This window comes from Trachemys scripta, chromosome 5, assembly GCF_013100865.1.
Source record: "Trachemys scripta elegans isolate TJP31775 chromosome 5, CAS_Tse_1.0, whole genome shotgun sequence".
Lineage (NCBI taxonomy): Eukaryota > Metazoa > Chordata > Testudines > Emydidae > Trachemys > Trachemys scripta.
This window is the reverse complement of record NC_048302.1, coordinates 79,121,356-79,136,027: the sequence shown is the minus strand read 5'-3', so window position 1 is coordinate 79,136,027 and position 14,672 is coordinate 79,121,356. Positions and strand designations below refer to the sequence as shown.

General features: G+C 43.7%; 1 protein-coding gene across 4 annotated transcripts in view; it reads left to right on the top strand.

Annotated features, from left to right (window-relative positions):
* Positions 1 to 14,672, top strand: part of LOC117878115 (EF-hand calcium-binding domain-containing protein 6-like) — a 90,161-nt gene that overhangs the window by 42,074 nt on the left and 33,415 nt on the right. For all 4 annotated transcript variants that reach the window (XM_034772070.1, XM_034772072.1, XM_034772069.1 and 1 more), the window contains one exon: positions 1,405 to 1,515. In XM_034772070.1, coding sequence (XP_034627961.1) covers positions 1,405 to 1,515 — 111 coding nt within the window. The remainder of the gene's footprint in view (positions 1 to 1,404; positions 1,516 to 14,672) is intronic.

The window sequence follows — 14,672 nt, the reverse complement described above, 5'->3', positions numbered from 1 at the left end:
CCAGGACTGAGCCCCAGCACCTCTAGGCTTGCTGCATCAGTTAGACATTAAAAAAATTGCTTGAGCCCCAGCACATCTTTAATTACAAATTAAACACTGCCTACAGCCCTGGTTGTCTAGAGAGCTGGAAGGAAATCTTATTGCCACTTCCTGCTGCCAGCTCTCCTCTGATTGCATGAGGGGATGGCATTCCAGCAGGGAGACAGCAGGTGGAGAGTCTGGGTTCAGGACTGGGGGCAGCCTGTCTGCAGGTGACTATGAGCTTGCACCATACTGCACTGCATGTGAGAATCAACTAGAGTCTGATTCCTGCAGATCCTCAACGTGTGCAAACTGTTGTAGCTCAATTGAAGTCAGTTTTCACCATCTGAGGATCTGGCCCTATGGTCTGAGAGAGTGTGTTCCTTTTTCTCAGATTGACAGTGTATTGACATTGCATCAGCAATACTGAGGTGTAGCTGAAACTAAGTGACACTAAAGAAAAACTAAATCTTCTCAGAGCAAGTGCAAGAAACAATTGACTCTGCCCCTCTCCATGGACTTCCTGACAAATAAACCAGGTCAAATAGGCTGATTTTGTACTGTCCATTTTCTCCTTGCTCCAAATGTTTGAGTCAGAACTCCCTAAAAATAAGCTCCGTGGAGTTTAGAACAAATGATACCCTCATTTCTTGAGTTATGTTAAGTGGCAGAGGGTGATGATGAAAATCAAAACAACAAATAAATGCTACGTTTAGTGTATGTTTTCATTGCCTTTGCAAAAGGAAAGTATATCCCCCCCCAAAAGTCAGCTGTGTTTTATCAGCTTTGCAAAATGATGAATGAATGCCTTGTTCATTACTATTGCTTAAGTCATTCCTATTTATGCCAGTATTTGGAGGATTATGTTTTGATTGTTCTTGAGAGATGAAAACACTTTCTTGCTGATGAATAAACACTGCCACTTTTTAAATATTTGTATGCAAAATGTCTTTAAAGCCATTATGAAATGCTTTCCAAAAGCATTAAGAAGCTGTTTTTCGAAAAGCCACTTTTTCTCTACATTTTCTTTCATGCTAAACAGTCCAAATGAAAGGCCTTTCAGAGTTAACTAGTTTAAGCAATACCAGTGTTTTAGTGTAATGAATAACTTTTTATAGAGGACAATTGCACAGAGTTCAATATGCTAGTATTTCTATTTCTGTGCCCCACCAATGCGGGATTCTGTGGTAGAATTTCTTTCTTCAAGAAAGCTGAAGCGATCAAAACCCTGATTAACCTCTGATATTCACGTGGTGCTCTTGATCTTGAGGACCGAAGCAATAACAAAGAGTTAATGGCAGCCATATGCTTAGGGTATTGTGGGTACTGTTGACCCAAATGTGAACTCCGTGAGTGACTGCTGCTAACTGCTGTTTGTTTCAGGTTTGGCGTGGAGATTACTGATGAAGAGTTTGAGCTGCTACTTGACAGAATCCCCCTTGATGAAGATGGAAATGTCAGATACCCCCAGTTCATGGCCATGTTTGATTCTCGGTACTCAGCTTATACATTTTATTTCTCATTTGTTAGTAGAATTTTTTTGTGTAATCTAAGAGGCTTACATAACATTGCTAAACAGGCTTGGATTTCGTAAATGTGCTCCTTTATTTCATTTATTTGTATTTCATATATATAATATGCTGATAATACTTAAGACTAGGTGATACTATCATCACATTTTATTTATAACTTAATTGCTCTTTAAATACTTATTAATTAGCTATTGTATTATGAAGAATACACCATTGAGGTAAATAGTTGCATGTGATATATCTAGTGCTAAGGAATATGATAAACTTGTAAGTACAAACTAATGATTTCTAAAAACAGTCATAGATGCTTTTAATACCTATGTAAGAACATGTTGCATTTGCAGATACTATATATAGTTTGGAATGCTTTTGAGCGGGGTAGTTGCTTTATGGAGATTTTTTTTCTATTCAACCTCTTAAGGCCCAGATATGGATCGAGTTTAGGTTAAAAATGATATTTGAGATACATGGTGATATTTTATTGTTGAAAATTAGGGCCTGATCCTGAAAACCATTAATCATGTGAGTAGCACTGTAGAAGTTAATGGGATTACTCAAGTGAGGACTACTTGTTGGAGTAAAGTTTTGAAGGAACTAGTCCTTAAATTGGAATAGAAAGTGACCATAACTTGACTCTGGGATGGGAAAAGCAAGACTTATTTTCAATGAATTGCTTAAAAGGTTAAGATCCAATCCTGCAGTCCCGGTGTACATCAAAATCCTAAATTTTGGATGTGCAAAATCCACAGGATTGAGACCCTATACTGGGCCAATAAAGGTGCCTTTTATATTCAGACAATAAATGTATATTTCCCAAATCTTTTTTTATGAAAAGTTGTGTATGTGGGGGTAAACTTATAAATGACAACCTCACTTGTGCATATTACATGTTGGGCATTTGTGCTCACATTTCACAAAAATGTACATGCATGTTTACATTTGTTTGTGCTGTTTAAATAACCTGAAATGTGCACGGGCCATTATTAGAATTTGTTCCCACAATATCCACCGAGGCCATGGGATTTGGAGGTGCAAATTCTAACACTCGCATGCATATGTATATGTTAGAGCTATTTGAAAGTAATGCCCTATTATTCAAGTTTTAGCAGGTGTTTACACCTGCATACTTCACGTGCAAGTCAGGATACACCCAGTTTTGTGAGCATATACATGAAGATCAGGTCTAAGGTTTTGGTGAGAATTTATCTTGCATTGTATTGAAACCATATGTATTACTAAAATGCAATTTATACACTGCAAACTTGGCCAATTTTCACATCTCTTTGATCCCACCTCCTCCTCCCTACTTAGAGTAAGTCTACACCACAGACACTACAGCAGCACAGCTATGGTGCTGCAGCTGTGGCACTGTAACACCATAGACACTTGCTGCAGTGATGAAAGGGGGTTTTCTGTTGCTGTAGTTAATCCACCCCCTCAAGAGTTGGTAGTTAGGTCAATAGAAAAATTCTTTAGCATATTGTTTACTCCTGTTGCCAAAACTTCCTCTCCAGTTCCCAGTGATATATATTCTTCAGTCTAGTGTCAGTTCATGTCATTCCACTGAATCTTTTCCCACCAAAGTAATTTAATGATCACTTCTTAATGATGTCTAGAGGCCTCGTCTCCATTTTTAATCCTCCTTGTTATCTTTCATACAGTGGACCAACACTTTCCCCTCAAGTCTTCTTTCCAGACTTCTGGAACTCTTGCCTCTCCTGGTTCTCCTCTTCTGATTTATTTATTTATTTTACTGCTCTATTAGCATTGCTTTCTCACCTTCCTCCCTTCCCTTTTGGTAGCTGTCCCCTAGTGGTCTTTCTTTGGTACTTTCTCGTCATTCCCCCCTACTGTGAACTGATGTACTACTCTTGTTTTAGTTTCCACTTACATGTTCATGACTCTCAAATCTATATCTCTACCCCAGATTTCTCCTGCTCCATCTACGCTTCTATCACCTCTTGTATCTTTGGTATTTCCTCAGGGGAATTAAATATGTCTAAAAAGAGACTTTATTTCTTTCCCCCTATTTCTCTGTCTCTGTTAACAATACCACTCTCTCTTTCTAGCTACTTAAGCTACAACCTAGGGTCATCTTTGACTCTTAATTTTCCTTCACTCATCACAAGAGCTGTCCAAATAATTTTTTTTTTTTGTTGGTTTGCTGGCCCTACCAAAAATTTAAAAAATAAATGAACAGATTTAAAAAAAAATTTGGGTTATTTGAAAAGTAAAAAAACCCATTCATTTCAGGTCAGATGAAACATTATGTTCGACCTGAAAAGAAACATTTAGGTTTGATATTTTTACATATTTTTAATATAATTGAAATTACTTTCAAAATAAAAATGGCTTCAAATTGAAAAATCAAAACGTTTAGTTTTAAAAATGTCTAAATGAAATGTCTTGATTCATTTCATTTTCAGTATTCCTTTTTCCACCCAAAGCAGTGAATTTAATATGAATTCTCAACATGTTTTGACACAGATTTTCAGAATGATGTGAATCTGAATTTTTTGGCCAAAAAACAAAACAAAACAAAAACAAAAAAGTTTGGTCCGAAAAATTTCACCCAGCTCTGCTCCTCACATCCAGGCTCTCATCAAATCCTGTTTCTGATCCCTGTCCATCATCTTCACGATCAAGAGGTGAGTTCACACCTATCAATCTCAATAGGACTTTAACTTAACCTATAACAAGTTTTTGCCAGCTTATAACAACCTCGGCTTTGTTCATGATCCTGATGAGACCTAAAATGGCAATAACCCATCCCAAACAGATGTGACAAATGTTTAACTATTTACATATGTTCGTCTATCATGATAGTTTCACATCACCAATCTAAAGTAATTTTATTCACACCAAAATACCTGTGGACTTTTCTCTTGCTGGGTTTCCATTCACTTGCCAATCAGGCCCTGAGGAGCATCTGTTGTTTCTGTAGAATTTGCTGGCTGAGGCAGACCCTGCCCATTCTTATTTGAGTGGTGGATTCATCTCTGTAACAGCTTTTCCAGTCTCAACTTCCATTGCTATATTCTCAGATTCAAGCTGAAATTCTCTTCCCCTTATGCCACCTTAGATAGTCCTTATGGACAACCTTCGGTTTAGTCCTGGGATCCAACTGTATCTTTTACACCACCTAAGTTATTTGGGTCAGTGCTGTGTAGGGTCCCTCCCAAGATTGATCCAGTTTAGGGCTTGTACGCTTGTTTCTTCTAGGATTGTGGACTCAGACTAGGTTCCCCCCCCCTTTTAAAAGTTTCCCCACATGGCCTTACATCCTACAGCCTGTTCATTTTTTAGGAGCAGAATCTTAGGTTACAGCCCCAAGATTCTTTAGCCAACAGACTCAAAATTTTTTTCCCCAAGGTCACTGTGATGGGCTTAACGCCTATCACCTACAAGGCATCTGGGTGGGTAATTAACTAATTGCCTTCTGTCCAGAGGAGGTGGAGCTAGGCCTTATAAGTAGGCTGAGGGAGCTCAGTTGGATTGAGACTGCAGAGGATCAGGTATCTCTGGTGAGGAGAGACGCCCTGGCTAAAATAGGGTTTAACAGTCAGGAAACAATGGAAGAATACTACCACAAGAGCAGGCTAGGCTCCTACAGGGGAAACCCTTATGTAGGGCCAACCAGAGAACTACATCGTAGCCTGAGAGGGGCAGAAGGGGTAGTTTGAAGATTTGGACTTTCATTTGGACTTGTACATGTTATCCTGGAAGGGGTTTAGACTTTCATGTAACTTGGCTGGAGGGCCAAGCCACAGAACACCCAGAGGGAGAAGGTGAAGGCTAGGAAAGACCATTGCAAGGCCAAGGGAGAGCCTCATGGGAGGCACCAGAGATAAGGGGGCCCCACGAGGTAAAGATGGGCTATTACATATGTACTAGAAGTGGGATTTGAGACCACCTTCTGAGGAAGGAGGAACATACCAACTACCTTAAAGGTGAGGTTCAGAGGGACTGACTCACTTTTGGGGGGAAGATGGAGGACTTGTTCCATATGCTGGCAGCCCAACAGGGGCAGATGCACGTTCTGTTGTTGCACCCACTACAAGGGCAGCAACAACAGTAAGAGATTCAATAGGAACATCTCCTGCAGTACCTAGAGAAGTGGACCCCAGGAACCCATATAGTTTCAGGAGAAGAGAATTCTGGCAGACCAGACCTGTACCAGACCCCCATACCAGACCTGGCAAAATTGGGGCCAGGTGACGACCCTGAGGCATTTTGCATACCTTCAAGAGGGTAGAGACTGTAGCAAGGTGGACCAAATCCTCCTGGGCAGCTCAAATGGCCCTGTTCCTCTTGGGAGAAGCTCAGGCAGCCTACCAAGCTTTGTCCAGTGAGCAGGCATGGTCCTACAGAATTGTAAAAGAGGCCATTCTGGGCTGACCCCAGAAGCATACTGCCACCAGTTAGGACAGATCTTTTCTCAGGAGTGGGATGTCCCATAGCAGCAGCACTACGTTTATGAGATCTGGTAACCTGATGGTTGCAGCCTGACACAAACTCTTTAGACAAGGTGGTGAACCTTATAATCCTCGAACAATTCCTAAGGGTCTTGCCTACCAGAGCCCAAAGTTGGGTCCGAATGTTTCTGCCAACTTTTACTGATGAGGCCGAGGGAGGGTGGAGGCCTTTATGGAAGCTGATGGTCCTGAACCACCTGAAAGAGGGATTGGATCAAAGGGCGCCTCATGGGGGGAGGGATAGCTCAGTGGTTTGAGCATTGGCCTGCTAAACCCAGGGTTGTGAGTTCAGTCCTTGAGGGGGCCATTTAGGGATCTGGGGCAAAAATCTGGAGATTAGTCCTGCTTTGAGCAGGGGGTTGGACTAGATGACCTCCTGAGGTCCCTTCCCACCCTGATATTCTATGACCACTCTGAGGGAAGCAAAGCGAAGAGAAGTCCGACACAGTAATGGAAAAGGGGACACACTGAGAGATAAATTCTTAGATAGTTCTGTAACTAAGAGAACAGAGGAGATAGTGGCATCTCAGTTGCCACTGGGTACCTGGGACAGGCACCTGGGAATTGGTCAGGAGAAACCAATTGTGTGTTTCTGGCATGGCCAACTGGGTCATATAAGAATGGAGTGCAGCTATTTGGACTGCTACTTCAGTCAAGTCTGGCTTGGGATGTTCCCTTGGTAGGGGTGCACTCCAGCCTACCAGGTAACTGCTAAAGTAGTTGATGGGAAATGACAGGATTAATTAACTCTGGGTGCAGGCAAATGCTAGTTCAGGGGAGTAACCTCTCAATGGTGAGAAGAGATCAGCATTTGCTGGTGTACATTGTGTGTGTGTACATGGAGAGACACGGGTCTACTCAATAGTGAAGATAGAAATAGAACAAAAAGGATGGATGAGCAAGCTGAGGGTTGGTGTGGTGAGAGATCTCCTCTGACCCATAACTGTAGGCAGTGCCTGGCATAATTTCCCAGCCCCATTATGAGAAAAGGTAAAGCCTGACCTAGCTGGCCATAAGACAACCCTCGCCGGGACATGGGGTTCAGCTGGGTGGCCCAATGGTGAGGAGGAGCGATGGGTCAGATGAAACTGGTTGAGAGAGTTAAACAGAAGATGTAAAGTCAGTTTACAAGCCCTGGAGACACAGTTACACAAGGCAAACAGGGACGGGAGCTGGAAGAAGTGAAAGCCTCGCAACAGAAAACAGAAGAGGCAGCAAAACAAGAGCAAGAATTGGTTTGGGTAAGGCTAGATTTGGCATATAAAAAGAATTGTCAGCAGTAGCTCAAATGGGCACTAGTTGCCCTGTGAACCATGAAACCGTCTGATAATGGGTCTTCCTGACAGTGGGATACTAAAGTCCCAACATAAACAAAAGGTCTTTTGCTCCTCCTGGGCTCAGCTCACAGTTCTTCCTGGGCTTGTCAGGAACTCAGCTGCCTCCGGGGTCGGCTGGGCCCAGTAAACTCGCAATAAGTGACTATGCTCCCTGATTCATCAGAAGAGCCAACAGATCATCATTTGAGCCCTGTAGCAACAGCAGCACAGTGGCTGCTCAATGCGTTCCATACCCACAGCTGTACCGGACCTGCAACCTGCCCAGCCCTTGCTCAAACCCTTGCCTGCTCTGCTCCAGCCCTAGTCCCTGCCTGCCTCTGAACTCCTGATTCCTAACTCCTGGCTCTGACTCTTGGCTTGTCTCCTGACTACAGCTGTGGCTTTGCGCTTTGGCTCTGTTCTGACTCCTGGCTCTAGCCCTTGGCTTGTCTCTTGGCCGTTCCTCAAGTTCTGTCCTCTCATTCTACTCTGACCACTAGGCCAGACTTCTGCTCCAACCACTAGGTTGCACTGCCTACACCTTGGCGTGTGACAGTTTGAGGAGCTCAGTAGAAGATAAGAGGGGACTTTGCCTCATGGCAGGGAGTTCCCCTCTAGAAAGGCCCCACCTTCTCAGACCTCTCAATGGACTTTATTGTTGCGTTACCATGCTCCCAAAGGCACTCAGTTATCCTGACAATAGTGGACCTCCTGACCAAGATGGTCCATTTTATTCCCTGGCTCACTGTTCCATCTGCCTGTGAAACCACACAAGCCTTCCTGGAGCACAGAATCTGCACACGCATCATTACAGATCAAGTCCCCAGTTCGGTTCTGGCAAGAATTTTTCTCCCCTCACCTCAACAGCCTATCATCCGCAGACAGTTGGCCACACTGAAAGGGTCAGTCAGATCCTAGAGCAGTACCTTTGCTGTTGCCTGAATTTCCATCAAGATGATTGAAACATTTAGCGGAATTTGTGTACAACAACTCAAGCCACACTTCAACTGAATGGACTCCATTCTTTGCAAACTTTGTTTTTCACCCCTGATTCCATCTGGAGCTGCTCAAAGGTTCAGCCATACCAGGGGGCCATGGAACTGGGACGGCACATCCAGCAAATACACCAGGAGCTCAAACAGCATTTACTTGCCACTAAATAAACATATAAGCACTACGCTGATAGAAAGCAACAAGCCCCTGCCAGCCTTCCTAATGTCTGGGGATAAGGTTTGCCTCTCGACTCAAAACCTGAAAACAGACAATATGTGATCAAAGCTTGACTATCAATACCTGGGTCCTTTTTGAATCACTGAACAAATAAACCCAATGGCCTACAAGCTTCAATTCCCAGAATCACTCAAGATTCACTCCATCTTTTATGTTTCTTTCCTCAAATCATTCGTTGACAACCCTTTTCTCAACTGGGTAGATCCACCTCTACCCCCAGTAATTGTCCACAGGCAAGGGGAATATGTAGTCCATCAGGTCCTCAACTCCTGACGCATTGGGGGAAGCCCCGGTTTCTAATAGACTAGAAGGAGTACGGGCTAGAAGAGAACCAAAAAGAAATGTTCACCCTACTGATCTCCTGTAGGAATTTCACCAAAGGAGACAAACCAGGGTCGAGGGCCCCTAGGAGGATCTCTCAGTGGTCTTGGTTGCCTGGTAACCCATTGAGCTCAGTGGGGCCCAATAAACTCACACTAAGTGACTATGCTCCCTGATTGATCAGAAGAGCCAACAGATCATCATTTGAGCCCTGTAGCAACAGCAGCACAGTGGCTGCTCAATGCATTCCATGCCCACAGCTGCACCGGACCTGCTTCCTGTCCAACTCTAGTCCCTGCCTGCCTCCGAACTCCTGATTCCTAACTCCTGGTTCTGACCTCTGGCTTGTCTCCAGACCACGACTCCAGGGCCCACTACAGGAATTAGCTCTATTACTGTGGCTCAGTTCTCCAGCCACAGCCAGCCTACTGCTGGGCCTTTTAAGCAGGAGAATCCAACCTCCTTTGCAGTCTTTTCCCCCGCTGAGCTCCCTGTGTCTACTTATAAGGACTAGATGCTTAATAGATCATCACCTCACTTTGTCCCCTCTGTTGAGAGGGGGGGCTAAGCTATCAATCAGTTACCTGACATCTGTGGAGTCTCTCTATAATTGGTTTTTCCCCCTTTCCTTTTTACCGTCACAGAAAGTTTCCAGGTGTTACAGGGCAAGTCTCAATTCTCTGCTTCTAATGTGGGAAACTGAAGCACATCAAAAGATTATGCCCCCAACTGGGATATGACTACCGTGGTTTCAGTGTTGCTAAGATTTGTGGTGTTTCTCAGGTCCAGGAGAACCATAGTCCTAGGAGTTTTGTGGTAATGAGCTGAAGAAGAGGGCAGAGGATGAATGGACTTGTAGGCTTTGGGTATGGTCAGACCCTGGTCAAGTGGGATCTGATCCCCACTGAGTCCTTGCGGGCTCACCATCCTGTTCACATTTTGGACTTACTTAGTTGCTGGCATTGCATTCACCCGCTCAGAGTGGGGTAGATTGAGAGTTGTGGACAAGCTATCATAGCGTGGGATTGGAAACATTTCTGAGCCCTTCTGGAGACACAGCTTGGCAAATTGTGTCTAGGAGAGCAAGGGAAACTGGAGAAGGAATGCTGAGGATGCCTGGGAGCTCTTCCCCATGGTCTACTCTGACGTCCTTGAGACTTCTTCCATGTTTCTCAAATCTAAATGAGATAAAAGTGGAGAAAGTTTGACCTATCTTGAACGGAAACCAGAGGAGGAAAGTCAGACAGGCTCTCTAAGCCACAGGAGGTGAGAGCAATTTGAATCGGTCATCCTCTAGGTCCAAGAGACCAAGGCTTTCTGACAAATTCTGTGCTTCAGAACCAGGGAATTTGTATGGCCTGGTTGTGGATCAGTGAAGATGAGGTGCACTAGGAAGCATATTGGCAGTCGTAAACAGGGTCAGAGCTCAGAGATAGTTACTTAGTTTCCCCATTCTGAGTTACAGAATGAAATTTTGTAACAAGATCATCTGCAGTCAGCAGGGAAACTCTGAGTCCAGGTGTTGGTGTCTAAACCACCACAGAGGCTACTTCCAGGCTTACCTATGCCATACTGTCAGCTGGACACCTTGGAAGGGAAATGGCCCTTGAAAGGCTGCTTCTGCAGTTTTACTGTCCTGGCATTGACCAAGAAACCACCATCTTCTGTTGCCTCTTGAAGGTAGCCCCATGCACCTAACCACAGTAGCCCTTGAAAAGATTGGGATGGATGTAGTAGGGCCAGTAAAGAAGAATAGCATATTTTAGTAATAACAGATTATGCTATACAATATCCCAAAGCCATCCCACTACAAGCCACCACAGCAAGAAACATAGCTAGAGAATTAATTCAGATATTTTAACCAGTGAGGTTGCCCTCTCAGAGTCTTACAGCCCAGGATCCTAAATTTACATGACACTTATTCTGACAGTTTTCGTATCTGCTGAAAATCAAGCCTGTGCAGACCCCAGTCTGCCATACCCAGCTATTTGATTTTCCAAAAGGGTGGGCAGAACCTGCCAGGAACTTAAAGCCCCTCCCCTCAGTTGAGTGGGAGAGGTGTTCCAGGACTGGGAATCAAGTGATTCTGTGGGGCAAGAGAAAAAAAGAAAAAACAGAAATGGAAGTGAGGGTCAGAGGTGTAAAACCAGGGTACCAGCTGGGGACACTGAGCAGAGAGCTCCAGACAGTGCCCACTGCTCTGCAAAGGAGTCAGTAGATGCCACACAGAACTCTGGCTGGATATGTGAAATGACCCAGGAATGGATATGCTACTCCCAGGCTGATGAGCCAGTGGAATGTTTTAACAGAACCCTTAAAACCATGTTAGGAAGAATGAAGAGTTTGAGGTTAAAGACTGGGACAAGATTTTGCCTTATCTACTCTTAACAGTGAAAGAAGTCCCCTGAAGCATTCACTGGCTTTCCCCATTGAGTTATTAGACAGAAGGTAACCTTAAAAGTACTACCCTGATCCAGATGCCTGGGACCTTACTGGACCCATGCTATGAGTGTGCTACAATAATAAAGAATGGACATATCTGATGTTATCCAAAAAAGTCAAAGCCTTAGGGGGAAAAAATCCTTTGAACAAAATTAATTCAGATCTTGCGGCTGTCAGTGGCTTGTGCCACTAATGGATTTATTTAGAAAAAACTGTCTAAGCAGATCCACTGTTCCTAGCAGTCATCTGTACAAATTGAGTCCTGTGCAGCTTAGACATCAATAGAGTATTTAGTTCACAAACAGATGCCTCCAGGATCTTCTTGCAGTCATACCAGCACCAGGAACACTAAGTCCTCTACCTCAGTAGGAGACTCTTACCTCAGGAAAGCAAATAATTTGCTATGAAATAAAAATGCCTGGTGATCCCCTGGCCAGAGGGGCATTACAGTTATCCCCTGGGGTCTTCTTTCATCCTAGTCACAGATCATGTACCCACTTTAACACATTGGATTCCTCTCTTCTGTGGCTTTGTGCAGAAGGTACTTTGTAGGGATTTGGGTGCAGGAGGGAGGGTAGCAGGGGACTTGCTGCTCTCTATATCACCATCCTTTACTAGTGGCACAGATCTCAAAGCTGATCTCCTAGCAAGAGTTAATGCTGCTTAAAACAGTATTAGCTCCCTCTGGGTGCCTTCTGCAGCTGCTATTTAGCATGCAGAAGGGGACCCTGCCAATGCGCGGCAGCCATGGTGCAGGGCAGAGGGGCAGCCAGCCTCGTGAACACTCCTGCCTTTAATCATCTGGTGGGTCCCTTCCCCACAGATATGTGGAACCTCACTTTCTCTGGATTCTTTCTCTGGATTCTCTGGATCTGTGGCACCTCACTTTCTCTGGATTCTCCTTTTCTCTGGATTCTTCCCCCTTGAAGGGATAATTTAAGGAAACTCCAAAAGAGAGAAAATTCTGAGCTTCAGTTCATTTGCAAATTTGACACCATCAGCTCAGGGATTAAACAAAGACTATGAATGGCTAGCCAACTACAAAAGCAGTGTCTCCTCCCTTGGTGTTCACACCTCAACTGCTAGAAGAGGACCTCATCCTCCCTGATTGAACTAACCTCGTTATCTCTAGACTGATTCTTGCCTGCATATTTATATCTGCCTCTGGAAATTTCCATTACATGCATCTGACAAAGTGGGCATTCACCCACGAAAGCTTATGCTCCAATACATCTGTTAGTCCATAAGGTGCCACAGGACTCTTTGTTGCATATTTCAAGGAACCACTCAAGGTGACACCCATCCAGTCACAGGGGGAAAAGGAAGGACACACCAACTCAAAATGGTACCAGACCTCGCCAGAACAACAGGTGCAAAACCTGCAAACATATCAATGCTACAATGATCAACGCCTCCCACAACACACCTTTCAAGATCCCTGGGTCCTATACATGCCTATCACCTCATCCAGTGAACTAAATGCCCCAATAACAACTATGTGTGGGTGAAACCAGACAATCACTACACTCTTGAATGAACTCACACAGGGAAATGATAAAAGACAAAAACACCACATCACCTGTGGATGAACAGTTGTCACAAAGCGATCACTCTATATCTTACTTAGTCCTCATTTTCAAAGGAAACTGGCACAACACTTTCAAAAGACGAGCCTGGGAGCTTAAATTCATAACTTTGCTAGACACTAAAAATGATGGACTGAATAGAGACACTGGATTTATGGCTTATTACAACAATCTGTGACCCACTAACAATGCCCCCTATGACTAGAATGGTCCTTGAAGTATGTGTTAACAACTTATGCTAAACAATCTATTCCACCTTGATTTAGCTGTGACACTCTGAGTATATTTTCCAGACCTGAAGAAGACCTCTGTGTAAGCTTGAAAGCTTGTCTTTTTCACCAACAGAGGTTGATCCAATAAAAGATATTGCCTCACCCACTGGTCCCTCTAAAGGATGGATATGTCATTATTATTTATATATTTGTATTGAAGTAGCACCAGTCAGGATTGGGGCTCCATTGTGTTAAGACTATAGACAGAGATGACATAAAAATAGCCCCTATCCCAAAGAATTTACAATCTAGCTAAATCCTTGTAGTAATCTAAGACAAGTCATTATAGCATCCAACCAGCAGCTTAGGGCCACATTAGAAATCAGAGACCTGCTGTGACAAGAGACAGGAATGACCAGGACAATGGAGAAATTTCAGTTTTCTCAGCCCTGCCTGAGAAGGAGCTAAGACTAGAGGTCAGATACAAGTTAAAGTATATTCCCATTCCTCCCTCCTTGAACTCACCCTCCCCACCCCCGCCATAGGAAGTGAACATTCTGATTGCCACCAGTCCCCACACACATGGATTTCCTGCTTCTGATTTGTAAGTCACACAAAACCAAGCATTCCAATGCATTTTGGTTCCTTCTCTCTTCTGCAGTCTCTGCTGAGCCTAAGTCTCAGGCAACCATAATACAACTTTATATACAACATCTTTCATTTTTTTTAACTGGTTCCAAAGAGCTTCACAGAATTAAACAATACAATTATAGCATTACTTTAGATAGAAAAGCAGAAGGATATTTTCCAGTGCAATCTGAAGTGTGATGAAGACTTGCTGAGGCAGAAGGACACACAAGAGTGTTCCAAGCATCAGGAACTGTGGAGGAAGCTTATGCACCCGCAGGGGAGAGATTATGTGGGAGCAGTGAGGGAAGTAGAAAGACAAGGTCAATGAGAGAGGCTGGAGTAACGTCATGAAGGGTTTTAAATCTAAGGATAGTTTTCAGTGGGACCTGGAGCGTGCAGGCAGCAAATGGAGATGTTTGAGGATAAAAATGATATGGTCCTGCTTCTTTATAAATATGAATGTGGGCAACAGCATTCTGCACACACTGGAGTCCAGAGAGCTGGTATATGGAGAGGTCATAGGCAGGGCCAGCTTTAAAACATGAGTTTTCTCTGCTGTAGGAGAAGTAGGGCTGACCTCCTTGGGCTAGGTAGGGTTCATGCTACATTTACCAATATCTGGAGACTTATCCTCTGAGAGTTGTCTTAAATATAACAGAAGCCTGGGGCTGGAACGTCTTTTTCTGCTAAAGGTTTTTGTGTGCATTTTGCTGAATTTTAGGTTATTTAACTGCAGATTCCAGCATATCCATCATGAAATAATTTATCAAAACAGCCCTCCCCCCAAATTTACAGATATCTGAGATGGTCTGTCAGGAAAATACCATAACACACAGGCACATAAATGAATGGAATCGGATTAACTAACTTTAAAGTGTGCCTTTTCTAGCTTTCCTCGTCCTTCTAT